Genomic DNA, 19,496 nt, shown 5'->3' on the forward strand with positions numbered 1-19,496 from the left:
TTCTGAACTCTGGGGCTTATCTACGATGACCCAGATCGGGTCTCCCTGGCCAAGACTAAGTTGCGTGGCTTACGGCAGGGAGAGCGTTCTGCGGAGTCCTATTGCTCTGAATTTAGGAGATGGGAAACTGATACTGAGTGGAAAGACCCAGCCCTCCGTAGTCAATTCTGTCAAGGGTTATCCGAGAACCTGAAGGACGCATTGGCGAATATCGAATATCCAGAGTCATTAGAGGCGGCCATGTCTCTGGCTGTACGTATTGATAGACGCCTGAGGGAGAGATCTAAGGTTTCTCTCGCTCGAGACGCACTATTATATGGGGAAACAGCCTCTTCCGACACTTTGGGTAGGGAGGCACTTGAGCTCATGTCTGATGATGAGCCAATGCAATTGGGAGAAGTCACTCCTGGACTTGGTGATAAAAACGTTAGGGTTAAAAAAAGACTCTGCTTTTTCTGTTGTAAAGGGGGCATTTTGTTAACGTATGTCCTTATGTTAAACATTAAGTTGAAAAAGAGAGAGCACTAATGTATTTAGTGCTCTTCTTACTCTTGGTGGTGTAGGTGTGGAATCTGAGAATGTACTTTTGTGATTTACCGGTAGTACCCGATTTCTCCTGCCTGCCAAGGTGGCGCTAGACTCCAAAACGGTGGGAATTGAAGTATTTATTGACAGTGGGGCAGGGGTTAACCTAGTGTATGGCCAATTCGTCCGTAATCGTGGTTTGACTACAAGCGCATTAGACAAAAATATTTCTGTGTTCGCGATGGATTTCGCTGCACTCACAAAAGTATTGTACAGGACATTCGCCTAAAGGTGGGAGATTCTCATCAAGAATCCATTTCATGTTTCGTGCTCGAGGGTCTGCCTGGTGCTAGGTTTACCGTGGTTATCCAAACATAACCGTACCATCGATTGGCAAGCGAGACAGATTCTTGATTGGAGTGATTTTTGCATAGACAACTGTCTTAGCACGTCGCTTTCTGTTGTAACCACTAAAATTGTACCTTTAGGTGAAAACCTGGAGTTACCTCCTGTAGGAAGGCACAAGGGGCTGTCACTGATGGTCGATATGTGTCACTGAGGTTCCTGGCCTCGGTGAGGTAAGAGCCATTTTTTCTCATGTGTCATTATTGCAGATTGCAGTCTGACACTTCAGCTGTTTATTATGCCTGTTTAGTATGGCTGTAAAGCTGATCCAGGATGGCTTTTACTGGGAGTAGTCAAAAGTACTGGGTGGGTGGCTGCTTCCCACGTTCCAGGCCGGTTCTTGGCAGACTTATAAAGTAGTCAGCACTATCAGGTGGTGTGGATCTACCTCCATCTGACAGTGAAGCTGTGGAATCCTCTGTGCTGAAGGCTGAAGACTGCAAACAGGCATGCAGGGTGCCTGGAAGCCTACCAGTGAACTTTTCTGTGGCTGAGCATTCAGCCGGGTGTCAACTGACACCTAGGATTCCGGGTGAACATTGTTATGTTTTGCTGAGTGTGAATAAAACACTAAAGTTTGATTTACAACCTGGTTCCTTGCCTCTACACTGCGTCTGCTAACCTGTCACGATGAGGTGTGGGAGAGAACCCCACACTAAACACAAGGGGGGGGGGGGGTATATGGCTAGGGAGAGGAAAAGGGTCACCACCTAATGAATCCTAACCCTAGCCCTGACTGCTAACCGAATGAACGGACCTCAGTGGTAGGACCGTTCATTCACTGGAACCTAAAGCCTGACTACCCTGTTATGCCCTGAAGTAGTGATAGGGCCCAAAGACGACCCGTTCCTTAAGCTGAAGGAACAGGGCTCTTGACTCAGACCAGATAACAGGAGGCAGGGAAACAACACAAAACAATAACAAAGGAATGAGACACTTAACTGAAGTAGATGAAAGAGCAGGAACACCAGAGGAGACAACATACACCAGCTCTTCCACTTGCAAATGAAGCTATACACCACAAGGAGTCAAGGGAGTAGCCGGACTTAAATAGTAATGACCACTATGCTGCACCTGACTAGAGGTGTGGTCATTACCATCAACAACAAAGTGAAATTAAAAGAGGCTGTCAGATGACATCACGTGCAGACAGCCTTTCCGACCTTCTAACACCTAGCCTGGGAGTGACCGTGACAGTACCCCCCCCCCCCCTCCCCTTCTACAGCTGGCCTCCGGACACCCAGGACAGATTTTCTCCAGATGAGCTCTGTGTTAGGCCCTCACCAGACGATTAGCATTAATGTCGGTCGCTGGGACCCACATCCTCTCCTCAGGTCCGTAACCCCTCCAGTGCACGAGATACTGGAGGGATCTACGGAGAACTCGGGAGTCAATTACCTTGGCGATTTCAAATTACCGTGCACCATGACAGGAGCGGGGGGCAAGGAGGACGGCACAACAGGTTCAACATATCTCTTCAGCAACGACCTATGAAACACGTTATGAATCTTCAAAGCTTGAGGAAGCTCAAGACGAAAGTGATCACGGCAGTGATCTTATATGGACCAATAAACCTTGGACCCAACTTCCAAGAAGGTATTTTCAACTTAATGTTTCTTGTGGACAGCCACACAGAATCACCCACTCTCAGGTCCGGACCACTCATACGTCTCTTGTCGTCAGCCACGCGTTTATACTTCTTACTCATCTTTTTCAGATTATTTTGAATTTTCCGCAGATAGATGACAAAGAAGAGGAAAATATTTCCTCTTCCGGTACACCAGAAGTCTCAGTACCAGAAAAAGTGCCAAATTGCGGGTGGAACCCATATGCCCCAAAGAACAGCGACTTATAAGTGGACTCCTGTCTACGGTTATTTATAGCAAACTCGGCCAAAGCCAAGAACGAAGACCACTCATCCTGGTTCTCAGAGACCAAACATCTCAAATAAGTCTCCAGATTCTGATTCGTGCGTTCGGTCTGTTCGTTCGACTGAGGATAAAAGGCCGAAGAGAAGGACAATTGTACCCCAAGAGGGAATACCATGTAGTTTCACGATGTTGTCAACAAACACCTGTGCAAGAGTTTTAGCATTGGGAAGACCTGTTAATGCTATAAAATGCGCCATCTTACTAAATCGATCAACAACAACCAGAATCACAGTTTTCCCTGAAGAATTAGGTAAATCTGTGATAAAATCCATGGATAAATGAGTCCATGGTCTGGAGGGGATGGGCAGCAGAAGCAAAGACCCGGAAGGTTGAGTATGTGTCACCTTAGAACGTGCACAAGTACTACAGGCTGAGACATAGTCCTCAACACACGTACACAACCCCGGCCACCAGAATCTACGAGATATGAGATCAACCGTGGATCTGCTCCCAGGGTGTCCTGCGAGAACAGTACAGTGATGTTCCTGAAACACCTTGTCACGAAATTCAGATTGAACAAACAACTTCCCCGGATGACAAGAATCTGGTGCATCTCCCTGAGCCTCCAACACCTCTGCCTCCAGGTTGGGATATAGGGCGGATATAACTACCCCTTCGGACAATATCAGACCAGGATCTTCCGAATCACCTCCCCAGGAAAGCTACGCGACAAAGCATCAGCCTTGACATTCTTAACCCCAGGGCGATAGGTGACAATGAAATTAAATCTGGTAAAAAAACAATGACCATCTGGCCTGTCTTGGGTTCAGTAATTTAGCCGACTCAAAGTAAGCCAGATTTTTGTGATCAGTAAGCACAGTAATAGGATGGATTTCTCCTTCCAACCAATGACGCCATTCTTCAAAAGCCAACTTAATGGCCAGCAATTCCCTATTACCCACGTCCAAATTTCTTTCAGCAGTCGAGAGCTTCTTAGAGAAAAATGCACATGGGTGCCATTTACTGGGTGAAGGACCCTGCGACAAGACCGCTCCTACCCCAACCTCGGATGCGTCAACTTCCACAGTTTTGGACTCTAGCGCCACCTCAGCAGACAGGAGAAACCTGGTACTACCAGTAAAAGACAAAGTAAGTTTTCTTGCTCCCACCCACACCACCAATAGTAACTTGGGGATTAAACGTCTTTTTCTTGTTTTTACCTTGACGCTGCAAGAACGGACAACTATTCACAAAATGTCCCTTCTTTCCACAACAAAAACAGACCCCCTTCATATGATCAAAGCTCTTACCAGCAGTCCCAGGAGTAGCTCCCCCTAGCTGCATAGGCTCATCACAAGGCGTAAACTCGAGAGTCTCTCCACCCAAAGTATCAGAGGGAGCCGCCATCACATATGATAGTACCTCCTGAAAATGAGGGACTTTAGATCTCTCTCTCAGACGTCTATCTATACGTACAGCAAGTGACATGGCTGCCTCCAAAGACTCAGGATTCTCGTGAAAGGCCAACGCGTCTTTCAGCCTATAAGATAATCCCTGACAGAATTGACTACGCAGAGCTGAATCATTCCACTCTGTATCCGTAGCCCATCTCCTAAATTCAGAGCATTAGATCTCCGCAGACCGCTTTCCCTGCCGCAAGCCACACAACTTAGTCTCGGCCAGGGAAATCTGATCCGGGTCATCGTAAATCAAACCCAGAGCTCTGAAAAACTCGTCCACCGACCGGAGGGACTGTGATCCAGTCGGCAAAGAAAAGGCCCAAGCCTGGGCGTCTCCTTTAAGCAGCGATATGATACCCACTCTTTGACTCTCATCGCCAGAAGAGCGAGGACGCAGCTTAAAATATAATTAACATGACTCCCTAAATAGGGTGAAATTATCACTGCCCCTGGAAAACCTGTCTGGGAGATCAACCTTAGGTTCAGGGCAGGCCTGATTCCCACAGTCGGAACCAGCTGTCAGAGGTCTCAGGATCTGTGCGATGGTATTGCGGAGGTCAGCTACCTCCAAAGACAACCCCTGTAGTTATCCGACCAGTACAGGGATTGGATCAATTGCCGCACTGATACAAACAAAATTGTGGTGTATAATATCACGACGAGGTGTGGGAGGGAACACCACACCAAACACAAAAGGAAGGGGGAGGTATCTGGCCTAGAAGCTACAGAGAGGAAAAGGGTCACCACCTAATAAATCCTAACCCTAGCCCTGACTGCTAACTGAATGAACGGAGTTCAGTGATAGTATCGTTCATTCACTGGAACCTAAAGCCTGTCTACCATGTAATGCCCTGAGGTAGTGATGGGGCCCAAAGATGACCCGTTCCTTAAGCTGAAGGAACAGTTGTCTTGACTCAGACCAGATACCAGGAGGCAGGGAAACAACACAAAACATATAACAAAGGAATGAGGCACTTAACTCCTGAAGTAGAAGAAAGAGCAGGAACACCAGAGGAGACAACACACACCAGCTCTTCCACTTGCAAATGAAGCTATACACCACAAGGAATGAAGGGAGTAGCCAGACTTAAATAGTAATGACCACTATGCTGCACCTGACTAGAGGTGTGGTCATTACCATCAACAACAAAGTGAAATTAAAAGAGGCTGTCAGATGACATCACGTGCAGACAGCCTCTCCGACCTTAACACCTAGCCTGGGAGTGACCGTGACATAACCTGTCTACCAGAGCAAATCCCCACACTCCACATTGGGAGTATGATTGCCCTGTCAACCTTATTCCCGGAGCTAGATTGCCCAAGTCTCGGTTGTATAATCTTTCTGAACCCAAAAGAGTAGCCAAGCGAGAATATATCACCGAGAGCTTGGCTAGAGGTCATATTAGACCATCCAAATCACCATTGAATGCAGGGTTCTTCTTTGTAAAAAAGGACGGTACCCTTAGGCCATGTTTGGACTTACGTTAGCTTAATCGCATTACTGTCCGTGATCCCTATCCCCTTCCTTTGATCCCAGATTTGTTCAATCAGATTGTCGTGCCAAGGTGTTCTCTAAGTTGGATTTGAGGGTGTATATAATCTGGTAAGGATCAAGGAGGAGGAGGAATGGAAGACGGCCTTTAATACCCCTGAAGGTCATTTTGAGAATTTGGTCATGCCTTTTGGGTTGACCAATGCTCCTGCTGTTTTTCAACATTTCATCAATCACATCTTTCATCATCTGGTAGGCAGATTTGTGGTGGTATATCTGGATGACATTTTAGTTTATTCCCCCGACATGGAGAAGCATCAGGATCACATGAGACAGGTCTTACAGATCCTAAGAGAGAATAAATTGTACGCTAAGATGGAGAAGTGTGTATTTGCGGTTCCAGAAGTGCAATTCCTGGGTTACCTACTCTTATCTTCGGGTTTTCGTATGGATCTGGAAAAAAGTCTGTGCTGTGTTGGACTGGGATCGACCCGAAAATCTGAAAGCACTCGATTTTTGGGGTTTACCAACTTCTACCGTAAATTTATCTTGAATTACTCGACTGTTGTTAAACCATAACAGATATGACGAAGAATGGTGCAGATTACTCAGTCTGGTCTGATGAGGCATTACAAGCCTTTTCAGCTTTGAAGGAATGTTTTGCTTCTGCTCCTATACTGGTGCAGCCTGATGTGTCACAGCCATTCATTGTGGAAGTTAAAGCATCCGAGGTAGGGGTTGCAGCAGTCTTGTCGCAGGGTCCTTCTCTTAGCAAATGGCGTCCATGTGCTTTTTTCTCTAAAAAAATCTCTCTACTGCTGAAAGAAATTATGATGTAGGTAATAGAAAGTTGCTAGCCATTAAGTTGGCTTTTGAGGAATGGCGTCATTGGGAGCGATTCATCCCTTTACAGTAATTACTGATCACAAAAATCTGGCTATCTTAAGAGCGTCAAAGCGGAAGCTTTGTAGCGTAGCTTTCCCGGGGAGGGGGGGGGGGGGTGATTTGGAGGATCCTGGCCCGATATTAGCTGATGGGGTGGTTGTATCCGCCCTTTATCCTGAACTTGAGGCAGAGGTGGTGGAGGCCCAGGGAGATGCACCTGATTCTTGTCCTCCAGGGAAGTTGTTTGTTCCTTCAGGAACATCACAGTACTGTTCTTACGGGACACCTTGGGAGCAGATCCACAGTTGATCTCATTTCCCAGAGATTCTGGTGGCCAGGATTGCGTAAATGTGTTGAGGGCTATGTGTCAGCTTGTGAGACTTGTGCGCGTGCCAAGGTGACGCATACTCGGTCTTCAGGATCTTTTCTTCCCTTGTCTATTCCGTCCCGACCGTGGACTCATTTGTCCATGGACTTTGTCACAGATTTGCCAAATTCCTCAGGGAAAATTGTGATTCTGGTGGTGGTTGATTGCTTCAGCAGATGTTGCACTTTATAGCATTATCAGGTCTACCTAATGGTAAAACTCTCTCACAAGTGTTTGTCAATATCATCGTGAAACTACACGTTATCCCCTCTGATGTGGTGTCTGATAGAGTGACTCAGTTTGTTTCCAGATTCTGGAAGGCATTCTGTACTCGCCTGGGGGTACAATTGTCCTTCGCTTCTGCCTAACATCCTTAGTCGAACAAACAGACTGAGCGCACTAACCAGAATCTGCAGACTTATTTGAGATGTTTTTTTCTCTGAGAATCAGGAGGAGTGGTCTTCATTTTTGTCGTTGGCTGAGTTTGCCATAAATAACTGTAGGCAGAAGTCCACTGATAAGTCACCGTTTTTCGGAGCATATGGGTTCCATCCGCAGTTTGGCACATTTTCTGGTACTGAGACTTTTTCTCTTTGTTGTCTTCTATTTGGTGGAAAATTCAAAACAATAAAAAAAAATTATTGGCAAAAAGTATAAATGTATGACTGACAAGAATCGAATGAGTGGTCCGGACCTGAGAGTGGGTGATTCTTTGTGGCTGTCCACAAGAAACCTTAAGTTGAAGGTACCTTCTTGGAAGTTGGGGCCAAGGTTTATTGGGCCATATAAGATCTCTTCCATTATTAATCCGGTTGCTTTTCATCTTGAATTTCCGCAGGCTTTAAAAATGTATAATATTTTTCACAAATCATTACTGAAAATACACTGCGTGCAGAATTATTAGGCAAATATTTTGACCACATCATCCTCTTTATGCATGTTGTCTTACTCCAAGCTGTATAGGCTCGAAAGCCTACTACCAATTAAGCATATTAGGTGATGTGCATCTCTGTAATGAGAAGGGGTGTGGTCTAATGACATCTACACCCTATATTAGGTGTGCATAATTATTAGGCAACTTCCTTTCCTTTGGCAAAATGGGTCAAAAGAAGGACTTGACAGGCTCAGAAAAGTCAAAAATAGTGAGATATCTTGCAGAGGGATGCAGCACTCCTAAAATTGCAAAGCTTCTGAAGCGTGATCATCAAACAATCAAGCGTTTCATTCAAAATAGTCAACAGGGTCGCAAGAAGCGTGTGGAAAAACCAAGGCGCAAAATAACTGCCCATGAACTGAGAAAAGTCAAGCGTGCAGCTGCCAAGATGCCACTTGCCACCAGTTTGGCCATATTTCAGAGCTGCAACATCACTGGAGTGCCCAAAAGCACAAGGTGTGCAATACTCAGAGACATGGCCAAGGTAAGAAAGGCTGAAAGACGACCACCACTGAACAAGACACACAAGCTGAAACGTCAAGACTGGGCCAAGAAATATCTCAAGACTGATTTTTCTAAGGTTTTATGGACTGATGAAATGAGTGAGTCTTGATGGGCCAGATGGATGGGCCCGTGGCTGGATTGGTAAAGGGCAGAGATCTCCAGTCCGACTCAGACGCCAGCAAGGTGGAGGTGGAGTACTGGTTTGGGCTGGAATCATCAAAGATGAGCTTGTGGGGCCTTTTCGGGTTGAGGATGGAGTCAAGCTCAACTCCCAGTCCTACTGCCAGTTTCTGGAAGACACCTTCTTCAAGCACAGGTACAGGAAGAAGTCTGCATCCTTCAAGAAAAACATGATTTTCATGCAGGACAATGCTCCATCACACGCGTCCAAGTACTCCACAGCGTGGCTGGCAAGAAAGGGTATAAAAGAAGAAAATCTAATGACATGGCCTCCTTGTTCACCTGATCTGAACCCCATTGAGAACCTGTGGTCCATCATCAAATGTGAGATTTACAAGGAGGGAAAACAGTACACCTCTTTGAACAGTGTCTGGGAGGCTGTGGTTGCTGCTGCACGCAATGTTGATGGTGAACAGATCAAAACACTGACAGAATCCATGGATGGCAGGCTTTTGAGTGTCCTTGCAAAGAAAGGTGGCTATATTGGTCACTGATTTGTTTTTGTTTTGTTTTTGAATGTCAGAAATGTATATTTGTGAATGTTGAGATGTTATATTGGTTTCACTGGTAAAAATAAATAATTGAAATGGGTATATATTTGTTTTTTGTTAAGTTGCCTAATAATTATGCACAGTAATAGTCACCTGCACACACAGATATCCCCCTAAAATAGCTAAAACTAAAAACAAACTAAAAACTACTTCAAAAAATATTCAGCTTTGATATTAATGAGTTTTTTGGGTTCATTGAGAACATGGTTGTTGTTCAATAATAAAATTAATCCTCAAAAATACAACTTGCCTAATAATTCTGCACTCCCTGTATATGTCGAACCTGCTGAACCGTCCTCCTTACCTCCGTCTCCGGTCTTGGTAGATGGTAATCTTGAATTTCAGATTGCCAGGATAGTAAACTCACGATTTCTCAGTCGATCTCTTCAGTTTCTCGTGCACTGGAAAGGTTATGGTCCAGAGGAAAGAATGTGGATTCCTGCGACCGATATTAAAGCCAGTCGCCTTGTAAAGTCGGACCTGGGTGTCCAGAGGTCACCCGTAGAGGGGGTAGGTATTGTCACGGTCCCTCCCATGACACAGGTGAGAAGATTGGAGAGACTGGCGGCACTTGAGGGTATCTGACAGTCAGTTTTTTCCTTTCAGTGTTGTGTTTGGTAATGACCACATCTCTTGTTAGGTGCTGCTTGTAGTCATTACTGAGGCCCTAATTAGTTATTACTCTCATTGCTTACCATGTGGTTGATATTTCCTCCTGGAGTTGGTTGAGCTGGTGTGTTGTTCCTTTGGTTTTCCTGCTCCTCCATTCTGCTTTAAGCTAAGTGCATTTTGTCTTGCATTTTGTTGTTCGCTTGTGTGTGTTGTTGTCTAGGCCTCAGGGAGATGATGGTTCCTTCATCTGGGAAGGAACCAGTAGTCTTATTCCCTGCCACCATTTCTAGGGCCTTCCAGGGTCTTCAGGGCCTAGGTTCCGGTGTATGAGTATTTCCACCTTCAGGGTCTACTCATACTGGCAGGAGTCAGGGAGAGGTCTAGGGATTCCTAGGAGGTCACAATCCCTCTTTCTTAGCTTGGAGGCCTAGACTCCGGTCTATTCCTTCTGTGTGTCATTTGGTGTTATCCCCTCCCCATTACCCGCGACAACGTTAATTGCTTGATTTTCTATTTATTTTTTCCCATTCCCCTTGAATAAAAGTTTATAATTTAAGCTATATGTGCCACAAAATGGTGCCATGGACATATAAAACTAGCCCCACGAAAAACAAGCCCACCTACTGCTACAGCGACTGAAAAATACAAAAAGTTACGGCTTTTGGAGTGCAACAAAGAAAAAGTTTCTTTGTCCTAAATGCCCAATATAGGCCAGTCCTAAAAGGGTTAAAGAGCCTTGAAACATGACCCATTTTATCAGTCAACAAAACCATCTGAAAACAACAGTATCTTGAGAGGAAGTCAGAAAACTCCCTCTCATCCAGCAAGTTTCTTCTGTTGTCAGGCGGCTTTGCTCCCATTCAGAAATGAATCCTTGTCTTGTTAACACAGGAAGGACATTTGGTGTCTGAAGGGACACAGTCTTGTGTAGTCATTGTAAGAGTACGACAACAGGGTGCGACCATGTATATTAACCGACTGGAACTAAATTGTTGATTTAGTGCTTGTGGTGATCCAGATATCAAAATATCAGATACTGTTAGGAGTAGGCAACCCCTCCCTTTACATTCCAGGATTGGGTCATAACCTTGTCCATGTCCTTTCCAAAGCCAGGCCAGAAGATTGTAGCCATAAAATCAGAAAGATGGAACAACTTCATAGAGACCAGAAACTCCTATCATAAAATCTGAAGATGTCATATATTGGCTTTATACAGACCAGAACAGTTAGAGGGTCAGGAAAAGGCTAGTGTCCTTCAGGCCGAGGTCACACATGAAACTCCTATCTTGCAATATACATAAAAGAAATGCGTGTCCTAATCTATATGTGGTCCACATGCTTCCTCCTGAGAACTCAGGCCATGTATACGCTTCCATGGTATCAAAATCAAATCGATCCCAGCTCGGTAATAGGGAGCAATTAGATAACTCTAGCCATCCTGCCATTACCTCCGCCATGTTTGGTATGCACGTGTGTGGGACATTAGGACAGAGTGGATAGACGTAATATTAAATTGCTAGGATGAGTACCCGAAAAGATATTTAAATGCAAATATTTTGAGGCAGACTTGGTTTACAGCAAGTGGTCCTAAAAGGTCATTACCACACTCATTGTTTGCCTCTTACATCATTGGTGGGTGGGTGGGTGGGGGTGTTATGGGGGAATCTACAGAACCTTTTTAACACATGTATGGAGAAAAGCAAACTATCATTTCTTGGGGGATCATTAGCTTGATGGACTGACCAATATTTCTGCTTCCCCAGTTAACCGGACTTAACCATTGCGTAACGTATGTTTTTATCCCCTTTATTTTATAAACTGTTATTTTGCACTGTATGCATATGTCTGTATATTTTATGTGGTATTTTCTATGATAACCCCATTGTTTGTATGCACTGTCCTTTTTTGATATTAAAGCTTCACTTTAATAAGAGCCTTGTTGTGTTCTAACGATTCCACGACCTTAGAAGAAGCGTTACCTAGATTGATTTATTAACCTGTGAATGCTAGCAGTTGTAGTGTGTACTTAGGTGTTATTTAATGTAAGGTGTCTCGTCAGCCTGATATGACGAGTGGTGGCAGTTAAGATTGATTAGTTTTGGTTGACGGAGTGCTGACAGAGGGAGGTCCAGCGTGACCCTGCAGGCTCCCATCCTGAATTTAAGTCCCTGATCCTGACAGTGCTCATTGTTTAAAGGGCATCTGTCAGCAGATTTGTACCTATGACACTGGCTGACCTGTTACATGTGCGCTTGGCAGCTGAGGGCATCTGTGTTGGTCCCATGTTCATATGTGAATGCATAGCTGCCGAAAATGAAGTTTTAATTTATGCAAATGAGCCTCTAGGAGCAACGGGGGCGTTGTCATTACACCTAGAGGCTCTACTCTCTCAGCCTTTGCCACGCCCTCTCCATTTTAAATTGACAAGGTCAGGCAATGAGAACATCATCATGCCTAGCCCAATCAAAATGGAGAAGCCGCAGCAATTGTAGTGAAAGCAGAGCCTCTAGGAGTAATGGCAACGCCCCCGTATTTGCATATACAAAACCATCATTTTTCTCAGCAATGAACGTGGGACCAGCACAGATGCTCTTTAAGGGTTTTTCAATACGTAGACATTTATGGCCTTTACTCAGGAAGGATAGGTCAATGATATTCAGATTGGTGGGGGTCCGACTCTCAGCACCCCCACCAATCAGCAGTTGTGGGCAGTTGATGGCACCAGAAACTACACAGTGGATAGAAGGCACTGTCCACTGTATAGTTTCCGTCGCTGGCATACTGCGGGTCAACTCCAATTCACTTGAATGAGATCTGAGCTGCAGGACCAGGCACGGCCACTACACAGTGGATGGAACCTTGTGCTTCCGGCTCCGTCCACTGTGTAGTGTGAGAAGGCACCGGCGCTCACAGTAGCGTTACGCTCTTTTTGCAGCTTTTCTTAGGCCGTGTGACATCACGTTCATCAGTCACATGACCTAGTCACAACTCGGCTCCACTGAAGTAAACGGGGCTGAGCTGTGATACCAAGCATAGCCACTGCCCACCAGATACTGATGACATTATTTGCAGTCCCACCTTCATGATAATTTACCACTAACGGGAGAGAAACATTTTTGAAGCATAAAGCCTAATGACTGTCAGGAGCCACAAGTATGACGATATTTTATTGAATTAATCTTTCCTCTTAGATTTCACACCAGAAAGGAAAGAGTTGGCCAGCAAGGATGACATTCTCGGCCTGAACATCACTGGTAAGACGTCATGATGCCCTCTTTTAATAATGCAGTAGGTTATTTTCTTAAAGGGAATGTATTGCCTCAACTTTTTTATTAACTAAAATGATAAAACACAGAAAAGGCGGTATCTTACACTGCACAGAAGTGAAGCCCAAGAGGATGGTTTTGGGACATTGTGTGACTTTATCAACACCGGGGGGTGGTGAGAGGGGCGGTGAGACACTAAAGGTGTATTTAGATGCACCAATAATGGCTCAGATTATCGGGAACGGTAATCTGGCTGATCATCTGGCGGTCTAAAAGAGCCGCTGATCACCCGATGAACGAGTGAAACACTCATCAGTTGATCCTATCGTTCATGCAGACACCACCTTATTACAGTATGGCTACATCATACCTCCTGTGTACACGGGAAAATGTGCTCCCGACCTTCAGACATTTTTACACTCACATAAAGATCCAGACACTTGCTTTTGCCAATAGATTGCTGCCCTGTTTGTGATCATTCCTAAGAACACTTGTTTAGCCAGTCATCAGCCCAAGTAAAAACCCCACAAGACAAATAAGGGGAGATTTATCAACCCCCTACACCAGACAACTGGCATAAAAAGTTGCAAACGCCATAAATTACAATTCCCTGGGCGCTTTCCAAACAGGGGGTGCGGTGTGGGCGGCGTCCCCTGCAGATATCTCATCACTTACGCCAGTTTTATAGCGTAAATGGTGACTGAAATCTACGGGTTGGCATATATTTCATTCTAGGTGCACAGATTGCTGGAGCACGCGCTTCATTTATGATGAGGTGTGTACCTCTTAATAAATTAGGCTCATCTTCCGGCGCCGGATATCAAGACTAGTATAGAAAACAGCGGTTTTGATGTCCCTCATGGTTTGGTGCTAACATTTTGGCTCTTCTTTTTTACAATGAAAAAAAAAATAATGAAAATGAGTAAAATAAATGCATCATGTGGGCCTCAAACAATCCATTGCACATGGTTGGATATGAACATGTGTATAATGTTGGAGAAAATAGACCAGATTTTTTGGCATGTCCTATTTACAGAAGGAGGATTGGGGGCGGGGGGGGGGGGGGTCAATCCATGAAACACTTCTAGAGACTAGAGAACATGGTGCACGAGACCGATGCTGAATTAGGACGGGACAGACTGTAGGATCGGGGAGGGTTGTTATACGGGCCAAACATCCAGTTTTCTAATGCCTATGTCTCACTTTAGGTCTCCAAAACAGAATGGTGGGTGGACGGTTTGAAATAACCACATTGTCTTGCTTTTTTTCCCTTGTCTTGCAGTTAGTTCATTGACAGAAAAGATGAAAGAAATAGAGCGCGCTGCAAAAAGTAAGAATGCACTATTACAAAGGGCAGATTCTTCAATGTACCACATACGTAACACTCAAGTAAGAGAGGCTCCTGAGAAGTATCGGAGAGAGACTTCATCCATAATTGATCACAGCTCAGGCTTACAGCATTTGGAGGGGTGTGACGAGGCCTAACTTGTTTGTCGCAACGAAACAACATGTTTACCACTGCTGGAGATGGTCTGATGGACCGTTTACAGTCTGACTAGAGATTTGAGCGTACAGCCACACATTTACGTTTTTTAATGCAGTTTTTAAGCCAAAATTAGGTACTGCATGATAAAAGGACAGAAAGTATTAAAGGGGTTTACCCGTTTACATCAACATCCAGTGAGATAATCATTTATGATGATTGCTGTAATATTGTAATGTATTTCTCCACCTTTATTGCTCCTATCTTCTGTTGTCCATGCAGCTCTTTCTTATTTCCTGTGATGTTATGTCCATGGGCGGGGCAGTGATAGGGGAGTGTCTATGTAACTAGTTGGGTGGGAGGAGTTGGGTGTTAGGGGCGGTGCTGGAGCTGATGCAGAGAAAGGAGAAGTGCATCATGGGTTTGGATGGATACAGCAACAGGAAGTGCTACGTACAGGGTGGAAACAAACTACAAAATGGGTCAGGAGAATCCAAATTGAAAACAAGCAAGGGAAAGATGTGCATGAGGTAAGAAACTACATCACTATATCTGTTAAAAACCGTAGTAATTTCAGAAAACTCCTTTAACAGCAGATAATACTTTTTTTTTAATACACTCTTGGTTTTGACTGCATTAAAAACCCGAATGTGTGGCCATACCCCATACCTCCCAACCGTCCCGGATCCGGCGGGACAGTCCCGGAATACAGTGGCTGGACCGCGGTCCCGGTACAGGGGAGCTATGTTCCGCTTTCTGGCAGCTGTCCCTGTGTCCATAGGAAGCAGAGCCAGTTGCCATAATGAAGCAGAGAGCCGGCATCGGCTCCCTGCTTCATTATCCCTGCCCCTGCCGGCTCTCCGCTCCTTTGGTCTGTGCAGGGGGCGGGGGCGGCTGGCAGTCAGCCTCAGCTCCGCCTCCTTCACAGACTAGAGCAGCCGATGTCCTGCTGCTGCTGCTAGGAAGAAGGTAAGTATGTGGTGTTTATTTTTTTTAATTTCTGTGAGGGGCACAGTGTGGGCATACTACTGGGTGCAAAACATATTACTGGGGAGTGGGGACACAATGTGGGCATATTACTGGGGGGCACAATGTGGGCATACTACTGGGGGCACAGCTGGGTATAATTCTGTGAAGACACAAAGTGGGCATAAGAACTGTGCGGTGGCATGAAGGGTTAATAATTACTATGTGGGGGCATTAAGGGGACTTGGTGGTATAAAGTGTATAGGTTTTGAGTGGAGTTAAAAGCATGGCCTAGTGTGGAAAAAATTTGCTGCAGAGCACAATGTGTCCCGCTTTATTAGTTTACATAGTTGGGAGGTATGATACCCTTATGTGTTATTTTTCTGAAGATGGATTACAGATGGGCTCCTAGGAGGAGATTTATCAAAACTGGTGTAAAGTAGAACTGGCTTAGTTGCCCATAGCAACCAATCAAATTCCACCTTTCATTTTTCAGAGCTCTTTTACAAAATGAAAGGTGGTATCTGATTGGTTGCTATGGGCAACTAAGCCAGTTTTCTTTTACACCAGTTTTGGTAAGTCTCCCCCATAGACTTTCTGAGTCCATCTTCAGCATTGAGGAAACACAATGCCCAGAACACCTCTCACTCCTTGTTTTAGCGATCGTCTGGGGTCTCAGCACTCGAGACTCCCACCGATCAAGCAACTTATTTCACACCATCTTTATTTCAGAGAGAAGCATGTGTGACACTGGTTGGCAACAGTTTGACAGCAAATGCTACTTCTTCTCAAGATCCAAGTCTAACTGGTATAGATCCAGGACCATGTGCGTAATGAAGAACGCTGACTTAGTTGTAATTAACAATGAAAACGAACAGGTGAGATGTCAATTAAATATAAAATTATCTTTAAGGGGGCCCTACACAGAGCAGCCAGGCCGTGGAAACCTCATGCAGGTTACTATTAATTTCCAGGCTGTACCTGTAATTACAACATAAACCATGGAAAGTACAAGGGCAGCCCTACAATTAGCAGTCAGCCCCGTGGAGCTGATATGTTCTGTAGTCCTTGGAGAAAGGTCCTCCAGTACTGGTTGTGCCTGTCCTCATGGCTTCTGGGTGGCGAGAACCTGTTTGTGACTCCCCTCTTAGTAGGAGCTACATTGTTAACATACAAAGGGGGTAGAAAATTGACCTAAAGGTTGTTGAAAGGGTGTGAAGGAGATAACAAACATAACAAACACAAAACCCAACACTATATTATGGGGGGGGGGGGCATTTATGTCTCTTCTATGTGGCCCCCTCCTATGTCACTATGTATATGAACAGTATTTGACCACTATGGGGGAGATTTATCAAATAGGTGTAAAGTAGAACTGGTTTAGTTGCCCATTAGATTCCACCTTTAATTTTCAAAAGGGGCTGTGAAAAATGAAAGGTGGAATCTGACTGGTTGCTATGGGCAACTAAGCCAGTTCTACTTTACACCAGTTTGATAAATACCACCACATAGGGGGAGATTTATTTTGGCTTTGTGTTGTACAACAACTGTAGAGCATTTCTGTAGGGTAGTGGTTTCAGCTTTGCAATTTTACAACACTAATGTCAATACTATGTGACAACTGTATGGCAGTGTTATTTGGGCTCCATACTGTACGGCAGTGTGGTATAATTATTTATACACTGTATGGCAGTATATCAGATGAGAGGGACTCCAACTGTAAAAATCGCAAGAGCTCTTTCCATTGTCAGACAAGTCCTGAACGACTGTTGGATCTCGACCTCAGGTATACAATATGGAACATGATTATCTTTGTATTATATTCAGACTTTCCATACTTTCCATACAGTCTGTGGGAAAATAGTTATTTTTAATCCATGAAGAAATCAAGAAAAGCATTCATACTTTTGAGTTGTGTATGAACTAAGGTTCAACCTTCATTTTCCTTATCTACTCCTACAGAGGTTTATCAAGAATATAGTGAAGAGCACACCTTCCTGGATTGGCCTAACTGACTCCGAGGAGGAGGGAAATTGGACATGGGTCGATGGAACAGACTACAAAACATCCTATAAGTAAGCGTTCCATTCCACAGATTATCTGTCTACTAAGAATGGTGGGTTTGGTCAACAGTCTAATGTGTGTGCGGGGATGCCCGACTCTCCCTCAACAGATGATTTAGGGGAGAGACAGATGGGACAAAATGAATATTTCACACAATCCTTTTGTTCTCCCTGGAGATAAGCCACCGCCACAAATGTCTCCCCTCTCCACATTGAGTACACATACATGTTCGGCTGATCCGAACATGTATGTGCTTGGGGGAGCTGGAAGGTAGTCAGAAGAGCTAACTGTCAGCGAAACAATCGTTTGGCCAACAGCTATCGAATGTTGATGGTTACAATTAGGACCCCACAAGCCAAGGAAGGATTGGGGGGGGCCCTTCCCCACAGGCACAAAGCTGTAGATACTGTAGCACTGCATTCCCATCCACTTGGGATAAGCCATCAATATTTAGTCCCAGAAAACACCCTTAGTGCATGTTCACATGGAATGGATATGCTGTGCATTCGTTGATGCAGAATTTCTCCTGCAGAAGATCCTCAGATCCTCCCCATGTGACCTTACCCTTAAAAGCTTTTTCCAACAACATTAACCTTTTTACAAACCCCTTACAATGGTATAAAATAACAAAAGGAGTAGTGATCAAGGCACTAACTCCGTGCTACTCCCATGCATGTTTCGCCGCTCCAGCCATGTTATTTTGACTTGACATGTAACCACTGAATACAGTCATTGGCCACAGGGATGACCTCAATGGTGTCAACATATCACATCTAGAACCAATGATTGGCTGTGTGGCAGTTTGTCATGTCATCTATGGATCGGTGAGGGACCAGGGAAGCACTGGCATAGGATTAGCAGGGACTTGGTATGGTATTACTTTTTTGTTATTTTATATCAATATAAGCAGCTTGTAATCCATTTCATGGGTTGGGAAATCCCTGTAATGGGTAACTAAACCTTTGTTGAAAAAGTGCTCTGCCTCTTCTGCTTTCACGGTTCTGTTCAGTTTTTTTGAGCACGTGCAGTACGGATTCTATATGCTTTCTAAGAATCCGTACTCCACACACTTGAAAATGTTGAACAGAAATGATGAAAGCCAAAGGGGGAGAAGCACTTCCCTTTAACTTCTCCTGTATAGTGTTATAAGGCAGGCACTTTCATAATTTTGCCTTCTTATTGCAGGTCCTGGAGGCCAAACGAACCCAACAATACTGGAGATGATGAAGACTGTGGCTATACTGCGACAGATGCGGACTGGAATGACAAGGGCTGCCATGTTGACACCTTCTATGCCATCTGCGAGAAGAAACTTTGAATTTCCATTCTCCTCATGGACAGTTATTATAAATATCTACACTCATTACAACTCAGAACTTTTTATGATTATATCATTATGTATTTATTCATCCTGGCTTCTTGTATTCAGACATAGTTTTAAGATCTGCGGACTGCTGGGATACAATGAAATGTTAAGGAAAACTGATAATAGACCATGTAGCTGAGATATGTCTGATCTTTATTTTCTACTAGCAGAAGGACCCAGCATCGCACGGGTATATTTCATCTATTTCATTTAATGTTTGTGTGTGTCGTTAAAAGATATCGACAGTATCCACTATAACAGTGACCTCTAGAGCACCCCGCCCCTTTAACAGTGACCTCCACAGCAGCCTGCCCCCATAACAGTAACATCCACAGCGTCATCCCCTTCAACACTGACCTCCACAGTACCCTGTCTCATTAACAGTGATTTCCACAATAACCTGTCCCATTAACAGTGACCTTCACAGCAGCCAACCCCTTTAACAGTGACCTCCACATTGGCCGCCCCTTTATTAGTGACCTTCACAGTACCCCATTTCCTTAACAGTGATTTCCACAACACCCCGTCCTCTTAGTAGTGGCCTCTACAGCAAGCTGTCCCTTAC

At 44.7% G+C, this 19,496-nt stretch overlaps 1 protein-coding gene across 5 annotated transcripts in view; it reads left to right on the forward strand.

Annotated features, from left to right (window-relative positions):
• Positions 1-19,070, forward strand: part of LOC120986362 (hepatic lectin-like) — a 37,308-nt gene extending 18,238 nt beyond the window's left edge. For 3 of the 5 annotated variants that reach the window (XM_040414889.1, XM_040414891.1, XM_040414890.1), the window contains 6 exons: positions 12,978-13,040; positions 14,335-14,382; positions 16,234-16,379; positions 17,464-17,576; positions 18,308-18,433; positions 18,751-19,070. In XM_040414889.1, the coding sequence (XP_040270823.1) occupies positions 12,978-13,040; positions 14,335-14,382; positions 16,234-16,379; positions 17,464-17,576; positions 18,308-18,433; positions 18,751-18,883 (629 nt within the window). In that variant the 3' untranslated portion in view covers positions 18,884-19,070. The remainder of the gene's footprint in view (positions 1-12,977; positions 13,041-14,334; positions 14,383-16,233; positions 16,380-17,463; positions 17,577-18,307; positions 18,434-18,750) is intronic. The other 2 variants (XM_040414893.1, XM_040414892.1) reach the window with 2 other exon arrangements.
• The last annotated feature ends 426 nt before the right edge of the window (positions 19,071-19,496 follow it).

The sequence above is a fragment of the Bufo bufo genome, chromosome 1 (genome assembly GCF_905171765.1).
Source record: "Bufo bufo chromosome 1, aBufBuf1.1, whole genome shotgun sequence".
NCBI lineage: Eukaryota > Metazoa > Chordata > Amphibia > Anura > Bufonidae > Bufo > Bufo bufo.